This window comes from Canis lupus, chromosome 3, assembly GCF_048164855.1.
Source record: "Canis lupus baileyi chromosome 3, mCanLup2.hap1, whole genome shotgun sequence".
Taxonomy (NCBI): domain Eukaryota; kingdom Metazoa; phylum Chordata; class Mammalia; order Carnivora; family Canidae; genus Canis; species Canis lupus.
Window position 1 is genome coordinate 18,676,074 of NC_132840.1, and position 18,118 is coordinate 18,694,191.

Below are 18,118 nucleotides of genomic sequence, written 5' to 3' on the forward strand. Positions count from 1 at the left end.
TCTTTTCACCTTCCTGTGTTCCTGGATTCTAAGCACAGAGGGCCAGGCTCTCTCCATGGGAACCCGGGACTTCAGAAGGTGCAGACAGGCCCTGGTTCCAGGCTCTCTCCATGGGAACCCGGGACTTCAGAAGGTGCAGACAGGCCCTGGTTCTGTGGCCGTCTTCACCCCTTGAGCGGCCAGATAGGAGCATATTCATGGCCCACTGGCTTCTGTTTTGCTTCAGTGGGTTGTAAACTCGTTAGATATCCTGATGCTCTTAAACCTGATGCCAGGTGGTGAGCAGGGTGGGGCTCTTTCCAGAACCCAAGAACTACCGCTCTTGCCAGTTCACTGGTGCATTACAAGGGAGGAAACGTAGCTCCATTAGGAAATCTGAACAGACACCAGTAAGCGCCCAGGCCCGCCTAAGCGAACAGCACACCTCAAAACTAGCAGAGAAGACAGTAGAGATCGTTTCTGAGTTTTCCCATGACTTCTCATTTCTCACACATTCATTCCTTTCCTCAGTCACATAGTCACAAGATGGTGGTGACAGGTACCAACTGGGTGGGAAAATCCCAGATTGAGGAGAAAAAAAATTAAGTATAATCCATTCAACTTTCTCTTGTTGCTGTGAGTTAATTGTTACGATTCAGATTTAGCTAAAACTTGTTCAGCTCATTGATCACCATTCTTCCCTGGGAACCCAGTTGAGAACCACTGAAATAATATGTGTGCTGTGCCTAAGAGATAGTGTGGCACACAGTCAAGGTTCAGAAGACTGTTTCTTTCCCTGTTTACTGTGAACCTGCCTTCTGGCTTCCTAGTGGCATATGTATGACGAGAACGAGCGTGGGGTTAAGCCCCATCTATGTATCCTCTCAACAGAAGCCTACAGAGGATCCACATTTATGGAAGAAGAAACTGAGTGTCACCAAGGAGGAGTGACTGGTCCAAGGTCACATAACTCACAAGGGGGGACTGGGACTCGCAACTCACTCCCCCTCCCCCCCCAAAGCCATACTTTTCTCCCTTCCTGGCTGATTCTTTGAGGGCGTTCTGATTTGCTTAATTAAGAAAAAGCAACAATTGCACTGAGAGGCTGAAGGCGTTTTAACTGTTCGGACTTTGAGATGTAGATGTTCCATTTTATTAATACTATTTTGTTTCATTTTGTCTTCTTCCCGTACTCCCCACTCAATCCCTTAGAACACAAACTTGACTACCCAGGAGCATGAGAACATCATTGTGGTAAGTCTCTTGGGAACCCTCTCCCACTGTCCACCTCCCGCTCCCCATAGTCCTTCCCCGGGCCTGAGGGACTTCTCGAAGCACTTGTGTAATCCACCAGCATGGCAAACTCGCTCATTCCTGTCTTTTCTGTCGAGCCAGATGGGTCTGCCCTCCTGCCTTTGCACCTTTCAGAGCCCCAATGGATGGGGGAGGGGAGATGCAATTATCAATCTTTGAGATTTGTAGCAAATGTGTCTTCATTGCCTCCTCCTTCCTGACTGTGCTGGGGTGGGGGGAATTGATGGCAGAGAGCCTATAATTTGTTGAGAAGTACAACCATATTAGCTGAGAGGTAAGCATTCTCTTTCTTGCCCCAAGACATGTCTCCTAGTCAATCCACATATAGAACCTGGATTTTGTTCTCTCTGATATGAAAAGTGAGGTCGTATTTTCTAGGACTTGACTATGATGTAAACACCTTTGGAGTATAATATCTTCCTGGGTGACTTTAAGCTCTAAAATGTGACTCTCACTAGAGAGAAATGAAGTTGCACCCACTGGAGGCCCAGCACTGTGCCGTGTATTTGAATCCTTAGGTAACTAAGACAGCCCCTACTCCCAAGGAGTTTATCCTCTACTATAGGAAGACAAGTGAGATCACTGTACAAACAGAGGCACGTAGTGCAGAGGAGTAGAGTGATAAACTCACCTGAGAGAGAAACCATGGTGCTTCCTGGAGGCAATGGTGTCTGAACGGGTTTTGAAGGATCAGTAGGACTTTACCAAATGGCAAACAGAGTAAAGGCATTCCAGAGAGAGGAAGCAAAACATGTCTAGAGATGTAAAACAACGTGGTATATTCTGGAAGCTTCGGCATTGCTGGAGTGTAAGGTATAAGGAAGTGGGAAGTAGGGAGGCAGAACTTGAGACAGAAGTGAGAGGCAAAGCCTTATGTGCCCAGAAGGGACATTCACCTGCCCAAGAGGTCCTGTGGCTACGGCCTTTGAAACAAGGGTAACATGCCAGATTCTATGCCTCTCTGAGCTGAATTAAGGTTTCATGGGTCCTCCCACCTGGCCCTGCCAAGCCCAGCCTAGAGAATCACCCTCCTCACCCCAGCTGGGTCTTGTGGGTACCAAAGGAGGTGAAGCCCAGGCCATTTATTATGGAGAATGAGGGGAGTACTTCCATGGAGCCCCAGCTACAGTGCCTGACACATAATAGGTGCTCAGTGGGTATTTGCTGAAAATATAGGGGTTTGTTTTGTTTTGTTTTGTTTTTCCTCTATGGTCCACCCTGACCACCCATTGCCTTCTCTTGCTAGAAGACAGGGAATGTGAACCTGGGCACCCCCAGTCTCCACCCACCTTTCTCTGGTATACTGTTAATTAATAGGTTTATTTAACAAACATTTTTGGGCATGTGAGTACAGGTACGTGCCAAACTCTAGTCTCTGTTCCACAGACTTAGAGTTGCTGTTGAGAGATTTACTGCATGCTAGGAGAACCTGGCAGGTCGACAGATAATCAAATAATAACATGATCAGGGGTTGAGATTTGTTAGGGGAGCACAGAGGACAGACACCTAACATCCTCTGCCAGTGAGGGTGCTGGGAGGAGGACAGAGGGCTTCCAGGTGGGAGTGAGCAAACTGGATCCTAAAGGATGAGAAGGAGTGCTCCAGTGAAAAGCAGTCCAGGGAGAGAGCCCAGCCCAAGAAAGGCAGAGCAGTGAGACTCTGGCTGGGGGAGAAGCAGATGAGGACATGGGTGCTGGGGAAGAAGTTGGCATCTTCCTCTCCCTGCTGGCAGTACCTGTGGGTCCCACCGTGCGCTTCAGCCCTGGAAGAAGGGTGAGGACTTTGGACTGGGGATGAGCCTGGGAAAGGTATTTTGATCTGAGCGATCCAACTGCTTTTATCCAGCTAATTTGGCTGAGCTGACCCCTTCGTTAGGCTGGGCTAAGCTCCCCTGCTCAACAGACATGCCTGAAAACAGAGATTTGTCTGAGGTCTGCCCCCAACCCAGCATTTTACAGTCTCCCTTTCAGGGCTCCTTATTACCAGTGCCCTTATTGTCACTGGGAAGCCTCCCTTTGGCCTGGAGATTGCATTATCTGATTTGACCTCTTGGCAATTAGTCTTCTCCCAGTGAGGCTTGGTATTTTTTTATGTGCTTATTTTTCATAAGTACTTTCACAAGTAACTTGAGTTGGTCTTAGGCTGTCTGGGGTCAGGCATCCATCTGTGCAATAGGTAGTTGTCGGGTGGTGACGGCTGGTGCGTCCCTGGACGTGCATGAACCTGGAGCCCAGCTGCCATCTTGCATGGTGGGCTTGAAGCCAACTGTGGGCTCAAGTTTAGAGATGGTGCAGACCCTGGGCCCCCCACCCCACTCACTATGACCATGGGCGAGTCATGGGAGAACTTTAATTGGATTCTATTGAAAATATCTGTTGGGCAGCCCCGGTGGCGCAGCGGTTTAGCGCCGCCTGCAGCCAGGGATGTGATCCTGGAGACCCAGGATCGAGTCCCACATCGGGCTTCCTGCATGGAGCCTGCTGCTCCCTCTGCCTGTGTCTCTGCCTCTCTCTCGCTCTCTCTGAATGAATAAATAAATAAATCTTTAAAAAAAAAAAGGAAATATCTGTTAAGATATTCTTTAAAAATACTTTTGCAAGTATTTCATGAGTATAATTTCATTAGAAAGAAAGAGAGAAAAGGATTTCACCCTGAGTGTCCTCTCCAGAGACAGCCCCTAAGGGTTTTCAGGTGGTAACAAACCCACACAGATACAGGTGGGTTTTTATTTTTGTTTTTTGGCATTAATGATGTGATGCTAGATGTGTTGCTCTGCATTGGTTCTTTCATATAACATGGCTTGGAGATGCTTTCAAGTCTCTTTGTGCCTATCCGCCCCAGGGTTTTCAGATTCAGTACCTGTGGCATTTGGGGATGAATCATTCCTTCTAGGGAGCCTGTCCTGGGCATTGTAGAATGTTGAACGGCAGCCCTGGCCTCAACCTAGTAGATGCCAGTAGCACTTCCCTGTCCTGATGATCAAAAACATGTAGGACACCTGGATGCCTCAGTGGTTGAGCGTCTGCCTTTCTCAGGTCGTGATCCTGGGGTCCTGGGATCGAGTCCCACATTGGGATCCCCGCACAGAGCCTGCTTCTCCCTCTGCCTGTATCTCTGCCTCTCTCTCTCTCTGTATCTCTCATGAAGAAATAAATAAAACCTTTTTAAAAAATATGTCTCTAGACATGCTAGCATCCCCTGGAAGGCAAAGTCAACCCTGATTGAGAACCACTGGCTCACCTCATACTCTCTATTGGCTCTAGAATATTTTTATTTAACCAGATGGCTATTCAGATCATTTTCAACTAACTAGACATACTAAGCCTCAGCCTCCTCATGTATGAAATGGGTACAGCAACGGTGCCTTTCTTACAGGGCTCCTGGGACAGTTTAGTGAGCTCATGCGCCTAACATGCTCAGCAGGGGACCAAGCTTATAGAAACAGCATGAAAGTATAAGCTCTTAATTAATCATACCTTTTAGAATGATCGTAACTCTGTGATGAGAGCAGCCCTTATAACTTCCCTGACCCTCTGTCTCTTCATCTGTACAAATGGGAATAACTCCCGCTTGACCTCACAGAGTTGTCATGAGGATCAAATGAGATAATAGCATGGAAGCCCGGAGCCCATGCCTGACACCCACTCTGGGCACTTAAATCCTTCCCATTTCTTTATTCCTTGACTCATTTCGGAGAAAGAGAGGCCGGTATAATTGAAGGGGCTCAGGCCTGCACATGGTCCCTCCTCGCAGAGCTGGTCTGAGAGCTGCGTTTGAGGAGCAGAGGCAGGCACCCTGTCCTGCTGTCCCTGCTATGGCCAGCACAGTGGGAGGGCTAGGCATGCGGCTGCAGAGAATCCCCACCCGGTGTATGGAGCCAGAGCCGTGGGCCAGCCTTGTGCCACTTGTGTTCTGTTGTCTTTCATTGTCCCATTTCTCCTTAACTGTGGTCACCAGACGGGGCTATTTGTGTTCTGGTTGTGTGGAGGGCCAGGGTTGAGAAGCAGTGTGGCAAATAATTCAGGCTCCCGAGTCACAGCCATGGGTTCAAGTTCTGCTCCGCCATGTTCTGACTGCGTGACCTTGGACAGCAGACCTAATCCCTCCCTCCCGCTGAGAGAAGGGGCAGGACTCACAGCCACCTCCCAACACAGTGAAGATCACACATGATGCAGTTAGCACCGAGCCCAGCAGGGAGCGTGCCCAGGACAGCGCCTGCTACTGTGGAGGTTGCTGTTGCTCTGTCTCTGTCATGGGTGTCATTTCTGGCCCATGTAGCTGGAAGGGGACTGTGACAGGCCAGCGGGCTCAGCCTCACGGGGAGTGAGGCGCCCACCAACCCCGGCCCACACTGTCCAGAGAATGTTCTGTGCCGGTAGAGGTATTCTCTGCTCTCCCTGGCACAGTGGCCACTGGCTACACGGGACTCCTAGCACCTGAGATGCAGTTCGTGTGACTGAGGAACTACATTTTTTATTTTATTTCATTTAAAATGGTTTATTCCCTGTCAGTTAAAATGTGAGTAGTTGCAAGTGGCCAGTGGTCTCTGTGCTGGCTGGTGCTGCCCCAGACGGATGAGACCCTGGGCTATTGGTCAGCCTGGCTGCTGGTGCTCAGTGTCAATCACTTCCTCCCTCCCAGAGGTACATTCGCATGATGTCTGGTCATCTCTTCTTGGCATCCAGTGATGCTTCCTTTCCCCAATGGCCCCAGACCCAGTGGAAGGCCTTGCTGAGAGGTCCCTGCCCATATCCAAAGGCATCGCTGTGGGGAACAGATCACAGAGACCCTCTGAGATCGAGCAGGCAGGTCTGAGCCGTGAGAGTCAGCGAAGGGAGAGCGTGTCCTCACCAAGCCCTCCTGGGAGTCGGGCCAAATCACTACCCCTTGCCCTGTGTCCAGTATAGCCCAAGTCAGCCCCCGTGTGTTGGTGGTGCTCTGGACAGCAGGCTTATTCTGAGGCTGAGACTCCAAAGCTTCTAGAGTTTTCTCTCACCAAATCCCCCCAACAACTCTGTGAGTCACTTGATAGGCTAGAAGACTAATGCCCAGAGAGATTGAGTTGCTCACTCAAGGTCACACAGCCTGGCAGTCTTGGTGCTGGGTTCTGGGTCTCCTGTTTGCTAATCTTGTGCCCAGTGTGACAAACAGGAAAGTGAGCGGACTTCACATGGTGTTGACCATCCAGTACCTGACATGTATGGAGAGCTGGCCTTACTTGGGGTTTATACCAGGAGTTCTCAGTTGGATACAGTAGGCAATGTCTGGACACATTTCTTTACAGTCATTCACATATTTTATTTGAATCAGAAGTTTAGCAACATCATCACAACAGAGATTATGAAAGGGGAAGAAAAATCAAGAATCAAGCGTCATTTGGGCCCTGGGAACCTTGTACAGGAATGACAGTGGGAACCAGTAAGACTCGTACAGCTAGCCTGAGAAGGCTTGGTAAGGAACGAACTCAAGGGATGTTACGTATTCTAACCTCCCTTAATATAAAATGACCTGTGTGGAGGCTTTCTGGTTGTCACAACTGGCTGAGAGTTGCTGCCAGCGTCTGGCGGGTTGACCACAAGGTCACTGCTCAACCCCCTGTGAGGGATAGGGCCAGCCGACCCTAGGTGGCGACACAGCAAGGCTTGGACAGGCCTCCCTCCCGCTCCTGCAGTGACGCTCCCTGCCCCGCTTTCCAGGCAGAAACTCAGGCGTTAGCAAGAGAGGATATAACGTTCTTACAGTTACACTGCAGTCAGCTTCAGAACTAGAACTTGAACCCAGGACTCTGACCCCAGGGCCCAGGGTTATAACCGTTGCACTGTCCTGCCCCGTACCCATGGACTGTTCATCTGAGGGAGATGTGGATGGACAGCAGTGGGTCATGGAGCCCCTCTAGTTACCAACATCATTATAGGTGTGGTATACCTGGAGGGCAGCCCAGAGCTTTTATCAGCTTCTCAGTGGGAGCCATGAGCACAGCCCACCCCCCCACCCCCCCCACCTGGAGATGGTATGGATTCTTTCCTAGAGATTCCAGCTGACATTTGTTCGTTGTCTTTCAGGCAATTGCTCCTTTGCTGGAAAACAACCATCCACCACCAGATCTCTGTGAATTCTTTTGCAAGGTATGGCATTACTGAAATGGGCTATGTCCACAGGAGGCAGCCTGCCTCCCTGTGTGCATGCTGGGGTGGCCTGGCACAATTTGCTAAAAACCCAGGCTTCCCCAACCTGGGTCAGGGCCCTGGACAGAGCCGGAAGGCCAGCCAAGGCAGCACATTCTTAGAGCTACAGCTCTCTCTGTGCCAGGCAGGTGATAAGCAAAGCCCACAGTCCAAACCAGTGGGTCAGGGAGGAACATCGGCTTTTCCTTGGAATATCTTTGTAGCCGTCTTGGGAAAAATTTGTAGCAGATTTTCTGGGTTTCTGACGTCAGAGCCAGTTTATTATTAGCCACGGTTCCTCTGAGCACCGGCTGGCCCACAGTGGGGCACAGCTATGGGGCTTTTCCTGAACAGGGAAAGCAGGCAGGGATGCCAGGTCAGCAGGGAGGAGCCACAGAGCAGGCCATCCACTCCTTTGGACCCAGTGCCAGGCTCCCAGTAGGATTTACATGGAACATGCCCAGGGTACGTTGGGGACCAGTCATCCCTCACTCTGAAAGCACACTTCAGCAGTCCGGGGGCTGAGCCAACATGCAATCCTGTTTTGTTCTTTGCTGTGTGATTTTTTTTTTTTAATGTAATGATTTGATGTCCTTGGAGAGACGCAGAGCCTGGATGTGCTACCCCAGTGCTCTCTGCTCTTGCACTTGCTGACTCACTTCACTGGTGCTCCTTTCCTCCCCGGCTCCTTCCACAGCCACATGCTGTCCTTGCGGGGGGAGGGGTGCATGGTGTAGACTATGTCCACCAGCAAGACGAACACGTGGCACAGCAAAGCAGCTACCTGGGAGACCTGGTGGTTTCTGGAGGAGGGGTGAATGTGGTGCCCTTGGTGCCTCTGCACCCCGCTCAGAGAGCATGCTCTCTCTACGTCAGGGGACAGGAGCTGCAGAGATTACAGAGACAGGGATACATTATCCCCTTTGGCGAGTCTCCCCACCTTTTCCAGCAACCCACAGAGCCGAGGGGGCGCCCAGCCTGCTGGCCCAAAGTGCCCAGGTGCATTCTCAATGTGCGTGTATGGGCATGTGCCTGTGTGTGCCTTCTGGGCCAGGCAGGTGAGCTTTTGAGGTTGTCCCTGCACGTGTCTGCGTGCGTGCAAGAGCGTGTCTGCACAGGCCTGGGGCTTCTGTGCTGAATCGAGGCCCCCTCCTCCTTAGGGGCTTGCTAAAACCAAAGACAACTATAAACGGGCCTTCTTTGCCCCCAGTACTTGGGGGGTGTCATGCCCTGAGCAGGGTGGGGTCAGATAACTCAGCATGTGGGCTCCTGAGAGGCTGGCCAGCTGCTCCCTTCCCTATCACAGCAGGTCATCTCCTCTGTCCGTATTTTGTCCAATTTAATCCACATCTGCTCCTTGTTCCCCTCTCAGGCTGTATGGTCTCCCAGATTTCATGGTTTTCGAACTGTTGTTCTAAAACAATGGATCTTTGTTCAAAGTAAATCACACCTGGGGGTTACTGGTAGCACAGTTTAAAAAGTAGTGATGTAGAAGAAGCCATTGTTTTTGGCATTTCTTGCTAGAACTCTAGTTGGTCCTGAAACAGGAGGCTGCCCTGCCCTTTGGAGGGAGGGGTCCCAGCCTGGGACTGGGGAGCTGCTGTGAGCCTGCAGGCTCTTCATCCTCTTGGGGGTGGTCAGCATCCCAGCATCAGGTATCTCATCCACCAGACGGCCTGCCCAGACGGGAGAGCTCAAGGGGAACAAAGCCGCCCCCACTCAGTCCACCCTGGGCACGCCTGGGCAGCCTCGCCTGCCAGATTTTTCAAAACCAGGATTCTAAGATCTGAGAAAAGTGTATTGCTCTTGGATTTCCCAGGAAAGCCCTGATTTCTAATATTCCAAGTCCTGTGTTCTCATCCAGAGGTTAGAAATTCAGCATCTTTAGGGCAGGGCAGGCTATGTGTTGGCGTGGCCGGGCCTTGTCTGTTCCACCCAAAGGCCTTCAGTTTCAATCTGAAAAACAGAACACCACCCCGATAAAGTACAGAGTACAGTAAAGGTGCATTTGACGGCTCGCAGACTGCTGCCAGCTCATCAAAGCCAGTAGCGGAAAAGCCACAGAACTTCCAGGATTCTGGTGTCTAGGCACTAAACTCCTGGTAATCTCGCACCCAGTTTTCAAGACTCCTCTGTTCAACCGTGCACTCTGAATCTTGGTGCTGCAAAAGGGGTCACTGTAGTAAATACGGTGTTGGAATGGACAGCTACCTGTACCACCTGAAACAGTCTCAGACCTTAAGAGCCACAGACCAAGTCAGGACTTCCAGAGGCCCGATCAGCTCTGGGTGGACCCTGCCAGGCTCGCCACTAACTGTATCCTCCTGTCTCCCCAGCACTGCAGAGAGCGGCCCCGATCCATGGTGGTCATCGAAGTGTTCACCCCCGTGGTCCAGAGAATCCTCAAGCATAACATGGTGAGTTGCCCTGACACCCAGACTGTGAAGCCAGTCTTTCACTTACCCTGGCCTGACAGCCAGGCGCTGGGGTTGGGATTCAATTTAAGTTGGAGTGTTTGTGCAGCCTGTCCTCCTTGGCTATATTTTTTTCTCTTAGACAACAGAAAGAATCTTTTCACAGTAAAAATAACAAAAATAGCATGGCTGGGGAGAAAAGAAGTTTCCCATGTGTCGAGTCACAAGTAATGTCTACAGACACTCTGCCCTAACGTCTTCAGTAGGGGCTGTCCATAGCATGTCCTTCTAGAGGCAAAAGCTGGAAAGGGCGAGAAGAGTGACTGTAGCATGGAGAAACCTGACAGTCACAACCGTGGCTGGCCGGTCACAGTCATCAGCAGCGGTGACGAGTCATATGAGGGCAGGGACCCTGATACAGTGTAAGGAGAAGAGCACTAGACCTCTGGGGGCTGCTTCTCTCAAACCCACAGGTCCCATCTAATCCTGAGAAAAACATTTGACCAGTCCCCATTGAGGGACATTCTACAGAATACCTGGCCAGCACTGCTCAAAACTGTCCAGGCCATCGAGAACAAGAAAAGTCTAAGAAACTGTCACAGCCCTCAGGTACTTAAGGCGATATGATGACTGCATATAGCGGAGTGTCCTGAGTGGGATCCTGGAACCAAAACAAGACATCAGGGGAAACAGAGGCAATCTGAATACAGTATAGACTGGACCGTATAGACTCTCAGTCCAGGGACAGCAGCAAATATCATGCTTTCTCCATGCTACATGTGGGGATACTGAGGCTTGGCAGAGTCCACTCACTGGCCCCACAGGCCACAGCTAGGAGGGAGAATAACTAACATCTGCTCACAGATATTTATTGAGCACCTGCTTAGAGCCAGACACAGTGTGACACTCCAGCATATTACATTATTTGACCCTTATGAAAGCCCATATTTGACCCTTATGAAAGCCCTCCTTTCACGGATGAGGTGCCTAGGACCCAGAAAGGCTCCATAGGTCACTCAGGGAACCCATAAGCAGCCATGAGTGCTCCTGAGGAGTGCTGAGGAGCAACAGTCGAAAGCAGGACCAGTATTCCAACGTGCCCTACCAAGCCAGCTACCAGCCTGGACCCAAGTCACCTGGGTGCCGTGTGACTGTGGCACAAGTTGGGGTACTGAATCTGGTGTGGGGTGTTTATGGCTACTGCCCCCCTGCCCTGTCAAGATTCAGCATGTGAAAACAACAGTGTCTCCACACCAGTCCCCTAACCCCAATCCAGATGGAAGTGTGTGACACGTGTGCTCCTTTTCCCCATCCCACACTCATGGCAGACATCGGCAATCGATTGCAGCACTCTTCCTGTAGAGCCCAGAGATAGCTTCAGATCTGTCTCAACACAGCATTCCAGGCAGCCCCTAGTAATTGAATGGTGCTAGTACCATATGGATTCTATTTACCATCCTCTGCCCTGAGCAGTCACACACTGTAATTGAATTGCTGCTTATTTCTGAGATCCTCCTTGATTTGAGATAAACACATTTCTAGTTTTCTGAGCACAGGGGAGAGGAATACTCCATCCAGTTCTTTCTCCAGGACTAACAAAGAAACTCCCCGTGGTGGTGATGTGGAGTGTGAATTTGTGCCCTAATTTGGGCTTTTGTGGTTTCAGGGACACTCTCTGGCTTCAGGCTGCTGCGAGGAAAAGATTTCTGATTATTAACTTTAAAATCACTATGAGCATGGTGTGAGGTGAAGGCTGTACCCTTTCAGAGTCTAGAGGAGAAATCTCAGAGTTTTTTTTCCACTTTTTTCCGCAAAGGACTTTTCTATCAGGACTTGTTAATGGCAGAGCCTCACCCCCCAGGGTATATTTGTCTGGGCCCATGCCTCCTCTAGCACTTACACAGTTTTGCATATTCCATGGTCATCGGTAGGCTGGTTAATAAGGCTTCTCTTGGGAAGCGGGGGAGGGGGGTTGACTTCCAAGGGAAAAAAGTCAAAATTCAGGCAGCCTCCCACAGCTTAACCGTACAACATCTCCCTTATATTTGGTTAGTTTTATGGGCCTAGAGTGTTGACCACATAATAATTTTCTGGATAAAATTCAGAACAGCTTTAGGGCAAATCCAGAATTTATAGCATCTGTTGTGGCCTGGCAGAGATCAGGGACCTTCAGGCATGAATCCTCACTTCACTTTTGAAGAACTCCCCAAATGATCCTCTGCGTCTAGGGATGTGATAAAGTTTCACCGTCCCATTTTGCTCTTGGTGTCTACTAATTACATGCTATGAACTCTAGTAGAAGAGAACTGTAGATAGGATAGAGGGGGATTAGTCTCTTCTGCAGAAGAACAGATGTATGTGAAGCAGTGATGGTGGCTTCTGCTAGGCATGGGAAGCATGGCAGATCTTTGGTGAAGCTCATCTGATGCCCCCTACAGCTTATTACCGGCCACAGGCCAGATGCACTGTTTTGAGCTGGAGCTCTCAGCTGGCGTAAGGAGTCTAGTGACTGGCTAATGGGTGTGCCTACCCTGCCACAAGCCACATGACTGTCAGCATCACACGAGCAGTAACTTCTCTTCACCCCATGGGCACTGTTCCTCATTAAGGAGTCACTTAAACATTTGGAAGAATGGAGGAAATCATACACCACAAAGGCATTCTGGGATTTCAGAGCTTCCCTTTTCCTCAAGAGTGCTTCTTTTGCAAATATATCATGTGTCCCACTTCATAGATGAGTACATTGAATCTTAGAGAAGAGCTTTAGAGAGTGTGACTCAACAGGACTGAAATAAAAATTAGATACCAAAGGGAAGCAGTCCTCTAGAATGTTCTCCTGGAGATTCTAAACAGTTTGTTCAACTGTATTCTCAAGAATGACCGTGGTCCCTGTGCCCACATGCCACTCACTGGAATGTTGTTGTAGCAAGGGACGCAAGAAGATGTGGCTGTGGTTCCTTGTAGAGCACTGGATGATCTGACTCCCTACTTTCTTTCCATGAGGAGCATTTTTAGCTTTTCCAAAGAAGTAAAATGTTTCTCACCCACATGTCAAAAGGCCATCAGACCCATCTATAATATTCATTTCCAAGAAAGTGACCTTGACTATCTGGAAATCTAATAGCAAAGATAAAGATGGTTATCTTTAGCAGGGTTGAATTGAAACAGTTTTCATGGACTCCTAAACCCTTGAAAGTGGAAGAGGGCCTAGAAATCCATGGTTACATCCCTCACTCCATGACACAGATGATGAGGCCCCAAGAGGACCACATGGCTTTCCTGTCACCCTTTTCCAGGGCACTAGGGGATTTGACATGTCTTCCTCCTTTGGAAGCACCATCAATCAAGTTTTAGTCTTCTCTTATGCAAGAGGCTTCATCTAGCCTCGTGCTCTGTGTACATACGTGTGAGTATGTGTGTTTGTGTGGGTGTGTATGTGTGCGCACACATGTACATATATTCCTCCTGGGCTTTCCCATTGGCTTATGCTGCCCTCTGTCTGTAAGGGCAGGATTCCCTGTTAGGGAGAATGGAAGCAGATGAGCCCCCTCGTTGTCTTGGGGTCCCCCATTCAGCCTCTTGACTCCACGGGAAGAAGCACCCAGCCGCTCTGGAAACTTGCTCCTCTGAGCTGACAGGAGGGCATGAGAGAGATGTGTTCTACCCAGAGCTTCCATGAGGCCCTGCACACAGTCACTTAGATCCATGAAGAAAGTCTCCACTGTTTTATTTTAAATTGGAATGCTGATCCAGTTGCTTTTTATTGGGTTCCACTTTGTGGGGGCAGGAGGGCAGATGAGTTTGGAGATGTGACCCTCCCCTCTGATGTTGTGCTGGTCACCATCCTCACCACACTGACCTGTGCCTCCTGACTGTTCAAACCCCAGCCCCGGGTTTAGATGTCCACAAGCAGAACTGCCTTCCCTGAGGTCCTGGCACCTCCAGGCCCCTCCCCGTGAATATGGAGGTGGATACAGGCTCCTCTCCTGACAAGTCCCTGAGCCAACAGCCACCATGTGTCTCTTCACTCTCAGTTGAACTCTGTCACCTGCCCCAGTCATGCGCTGGGGAAGCTAAGAAAACAATGTCCACCAGTGCTGCTCATTGGAGTAGGCGGGTGTCTCTGTCCTTGTTCAGTGCCCCCAAATTAGGCATCAGCTGAGGTGAGATGTAGGGCCTCAGTTGAGCTGGTGGATGGAGACATCCTCAGCCCTGAGGCCTGGGGCCTTTCCCTAACGTTGAGCAGATTTACCCTCCCCTCCCTCCTCTTGCATCCTTTTTCCCACAGACCCATAGGCATACCTCCCTCCCCAGCCACTCACTGTCCAGAACACACACCTCCCTTCCAGGCCATGAGCATCACACACACGTACACAAACATGTCTCTCACACAGACACACCTCTTCCCACACTCCATGTCTCTCACACATACCCTCCCACACCCCACATCTCTCTCACACACACATGTCCTCCCACTCCCGATCTCTCTCACACACACCTCCTCTCACACCCCACATCTCTCACACACCTCCTCCCACACCCGTGTCTCTCACACAGACACACCTCTTCCCACACTCCATGTCTCTCACACATACCCTCCCACACCCCATGTCTCTCACATGCACGCATGTCCTCCCACACACCACTGTCTCTCATACACACCTCCTCCCACATGCCATGTCTCTCACACACACCTCCTCCCACACCCCATATCTCACACACACCCTTTCACACCCCACATCTCTCTCACACACACACCATCACCTGTCCAGCCAGCCTTTTTCAAGTTTGTCCATCTGTCTCTGATCCTCCTTTTTGATTCCATGTGAGGGTAGCTTTTTCTACAACCAAAAGGACAAGGTCATCAAATGTTCCTTAGGTATTTTCTGGAACCCAGTGGGGGCTGGGGTCAGCCTAGAGCAAGAGGAAGCCATCAGGGATGCCTAGGTGGCTCAGCGCCCAGGTTGAGCGCCTGCCCCTGGTTCAGGGCATGACCCTGCAGTCTCAAGATCGAGTCCCACATCAGGCTCCCTGCCTGGACCCTGCTTCTCCCTCTGCCTATATCTCTGCCTCTCTCTCCCTGTGTCTTTCATAAATAAATAAATAAAATCTTAAAAAAAAAAAAAAAGGGAGCCATCTGAAGAGCCCATAACTGGAAACCATCTTCACCTGGGACCATGTCTGGTTCTTGGACCTCCCTCTTGCCCTCTTGCTCAGGAGAAGGAACAGGCATCTTTTCATTGATGATGTTTGGGGACGCCCAGATGTACGTTTGTCCAGGGCTACCTTTATCTCCTCCATACCCCCAGGAAGTCCCACAGCCTTCCTCCCAGGTTGGGCATCTCCTGACTGACGTGCTGAGTGGCCTCAGATAAGAGCTCACAGAGAGCAGGGGGCCCAGAAACTCTGAGGGGGCTACAAAAGGAGAGTCTGCAGCTTCCCCAGGTACTGTGGGAGCCCCAGCTTACCATCTGCAGGCCCCCTCACCACGTTGCAGAAGAGAAGCCCCAGCGGGCCTGGTTTCTGAACATGGCTATGTGGCAGGTGGACCCCTGGGGGCATTGGTGCCATGCCAGTGAGTTTGCTACGAGTGCCAGAAAACTCTTCGGGATCAGGACATTTTCTGAGCTCCAGGGCAGCCATCAAAGGGTATGAGCAAGAGTGTGACGAGGCCAGTTTCTTGAAATAAAAAAAATGTGTGCTTTCTAGAAAGAAGAGCTGGCTGGCAACACCACTGTTGCCTTCCACACCAACAGTTGTGAGCAGAGCCAGGTCCCACTGCCCCTTCTGAGATCCTGACCTTTGCAGCAGGTCCCAGCTCCTCCCTTCTGCTCTCTCTGTAGGACTTTGGGAAGTGCCCACGGCTGAGGCTGTTTACTCAGGAGTACATCCTCGCCTTAAATGAGCTCAACGCGGGGATGGAAGTGGTGAAGAAGTTCATTCAGAGGTGGGTATCCCAGCTGGACCCCCTCCCCACCTTGCCTGCCAGCCAGCTCTCCTCTTGCTCCTTTAATGCCTGGAGAGAAGCTGCTTGTATTCAAAGGTTCCGAGCATCTCATCTTCCAGGGGGATCACCCGGGTCCTCCCAACCACATGTGCTCTGAGCCACTTCCTAGCTGTGTGACATTGAGCTGGTTGCTGTACCTCTCCGGTCCTGTTTGCTCCACTATCCCCGGGGTGGTTGTATAATGAAATAAGTCGATACCTGAGGAAGCCCCCAGCACAGTACCTGACACGTAGTAGGAACTCAGGAATTCGTACCAGTCCTAAATAATATTGTTTCCGTGGGTCCCAGCCCTCTCCTTTACAAGTAGCAAGTGTGTCAGGAGACAATCCCTCACTGGCCCTGGAGAGTCATCACTAAGAGCTTGAATAGCTCCCTTCCAAACTTGGGCAAGAGGAAGCCAGATATTCTGGTTCTTACTCACTTACGGTGTTTTTTAGCAGAGGGGTTGCTTTTTCTTGGATTTTTAAATTTTCTCTCTGTGCCTCCATCTCCTTATCTGGAAAATGAGAACCCCAGTACTCACTTCATCCCGTTAATGTGCACGTTCAGTGAACTGGTACCCATAAATACTAGGAACTGTGTGAGCGCGAGGCAGATGTCAGCGATCATTGTCATGACTCTTCTCATTTTTTAAGAAAATCAAAATAGCCTGTTTAAATTGGTTTTGAAGCTACGTGTTTCCTAAAAATACTCACCTAGAACTCAAAAAGTATTTCTAAATCCCAAAGAAGTATCCCTCCACTGGAGTGTAGGTGACTTCAGGTCCTTTTAAAGTACCCAGTTACGGTTTGTAAAATTTTTTCAGGCTAGGCTTCTCTTATCCCCAGTGGCCACAGTGATTTTCCAGGAGTGTTTGATATTATTCTCAACCTCCACATAGCCCGGGAATAGCAGTATTGGCCTCATTCTACAGATCAGAAAACTGAGGCACAGAGAGAGCCATAATAAAGAACACCTGGCTTTAAGGGCAGACTTAGCAAATGTGTCCCAGGCTCCATGCTGGGCCAGAGTGACCATAATAATCTTTTCTTTCAAATAAGGCCACTTTTGAGACTGAAATGTGGTACTACGAATTATTATTCCAAAACCCCTAGGTGTAAATATGACTGTCCCAGCACATGTGACTACCGTATGCTGAGTGTTTCCATGAACTGGGGTCCTAGTTATAACCCACTGAGGAGGGGCCATGTTCCCCTTTTATAGCTGAGCAAACTGAGAATGGACTTGAACCAGGCACGTGGATCGAAAACCTGCAGCCTGGAGCTTGGCTCTCCACTAACTGCCCGTGGCAGAGCCAGGACCCAGATCCTGGTACTGCTGGATCCCCAGCAAAGAGCTTGGTGCGCCCCCTACCCTGACAGGTGCTGCAGCCTGCCCCACCTCCCCACACAGGCACCACTGTTGTAGCTGGCCTGCTCACCCTGTCCTCTGCTCTCTTCCAGCATGCACGGCCCCACGGGGCACTGCCCCCACCCCCGGGTCCTGCCCAACCTGGTGGCCGTGTGCCTGGCTGCCATCTATTCCTGCTACGAAGAGTTCATCAACAGGTCAGTTGCTGCTGCCACCAGGAGAGCCTGCGTGGGGGCTGCCACCACCTCGGGATGGGGACAGTGAAGGGCCAAGTCACTGGCGAGGGAGGCTTGTACCAGGTCAGAGAGTGGCGTTCGCTGGGACTGCCTCAAGTGTGTTTGCCAATCCTGAGTGCCCCTTGATTCCCAGCCCAGAACCTAGGGATGTTACTGGAAAAGCAAACACTGTGAATCAACACTGGCAACTGTGAGGCTGTTGTGTTGACTTGGCTTCAGGAACAAGTGTTTTATTCTGAAGATTTCTCATCACCTGGCACACAGTGTGTGCCACATTGGGCCTTGTGTGAGAGCGAGAACGTGTGCACACAGGTGCAGGTGTGGGGGGGGTTGTGAGTGATGTCCATGCGTGTGAATGTGTGGGTGTCTGTGCACAAGGGCTGGCAGTAGGTTGCTCCCTTTCCACCTTGTCTTTGTCAGCACAGGATTTTATTTTGCCCGTGGTGTGCATGTATCTCTTGAGTGCCCATGTGTCAGGCAGGGTTTTAGGGGCTACTGGGGGAGATAACCTACAATACGCAGGATTGAGTCGGAGAAAGGCTGAGAAAACAATAAAATGGAACCAGATGGTAGAGAGCGACCAGAAAAGGGCATGGCAGGGCCATGGCCTTGGGTCTTCCGGGGCTTGGGTGCAAGCAGCTTATTAGAGAAGTA

At 50.4% G+C, this 18,118-nt stretch overlaps 1 protein-coding gene across 5 annotated transcripts in view; it reads left to right on the forward strand.

Annotated features, from left to right (window-relative positions):
• Window positions 1–18,118, forward strand: part of CMIP (c-Maf inducing protein) — a 230,119-nt gene that overhangs the window by 183,397 nt on the left and 28,604 nt on the right. For all 5 annotated transcript variants that reach the window (XM_072819413.1, XM_072819414.1, XM_072819415.1 and 2 more), the window contains 5 exons: window positions 1,192–1,233; window positions 7,356–7,418; window positions 9,794–9,874; window positions 15,715–15,818; window positions 17,321–17,425. In XM_072819413.1, the coding sequence (XP_072675514.1) occupies window positions 1,192–1,233; window positions 7,356–7,418; window positions 9,794–9,874; window positions 15,715–15,818; window positions 17,321–17,425 (395 nt within the window). The remainder of the gene's footprint in view (window positions 1–1,191; window positions 1,234–7,355; window positions 7,419–9,793; window positions 9,875–15,714; window positions 15,819–17,320; window positions 17,426–18,118) is intronic.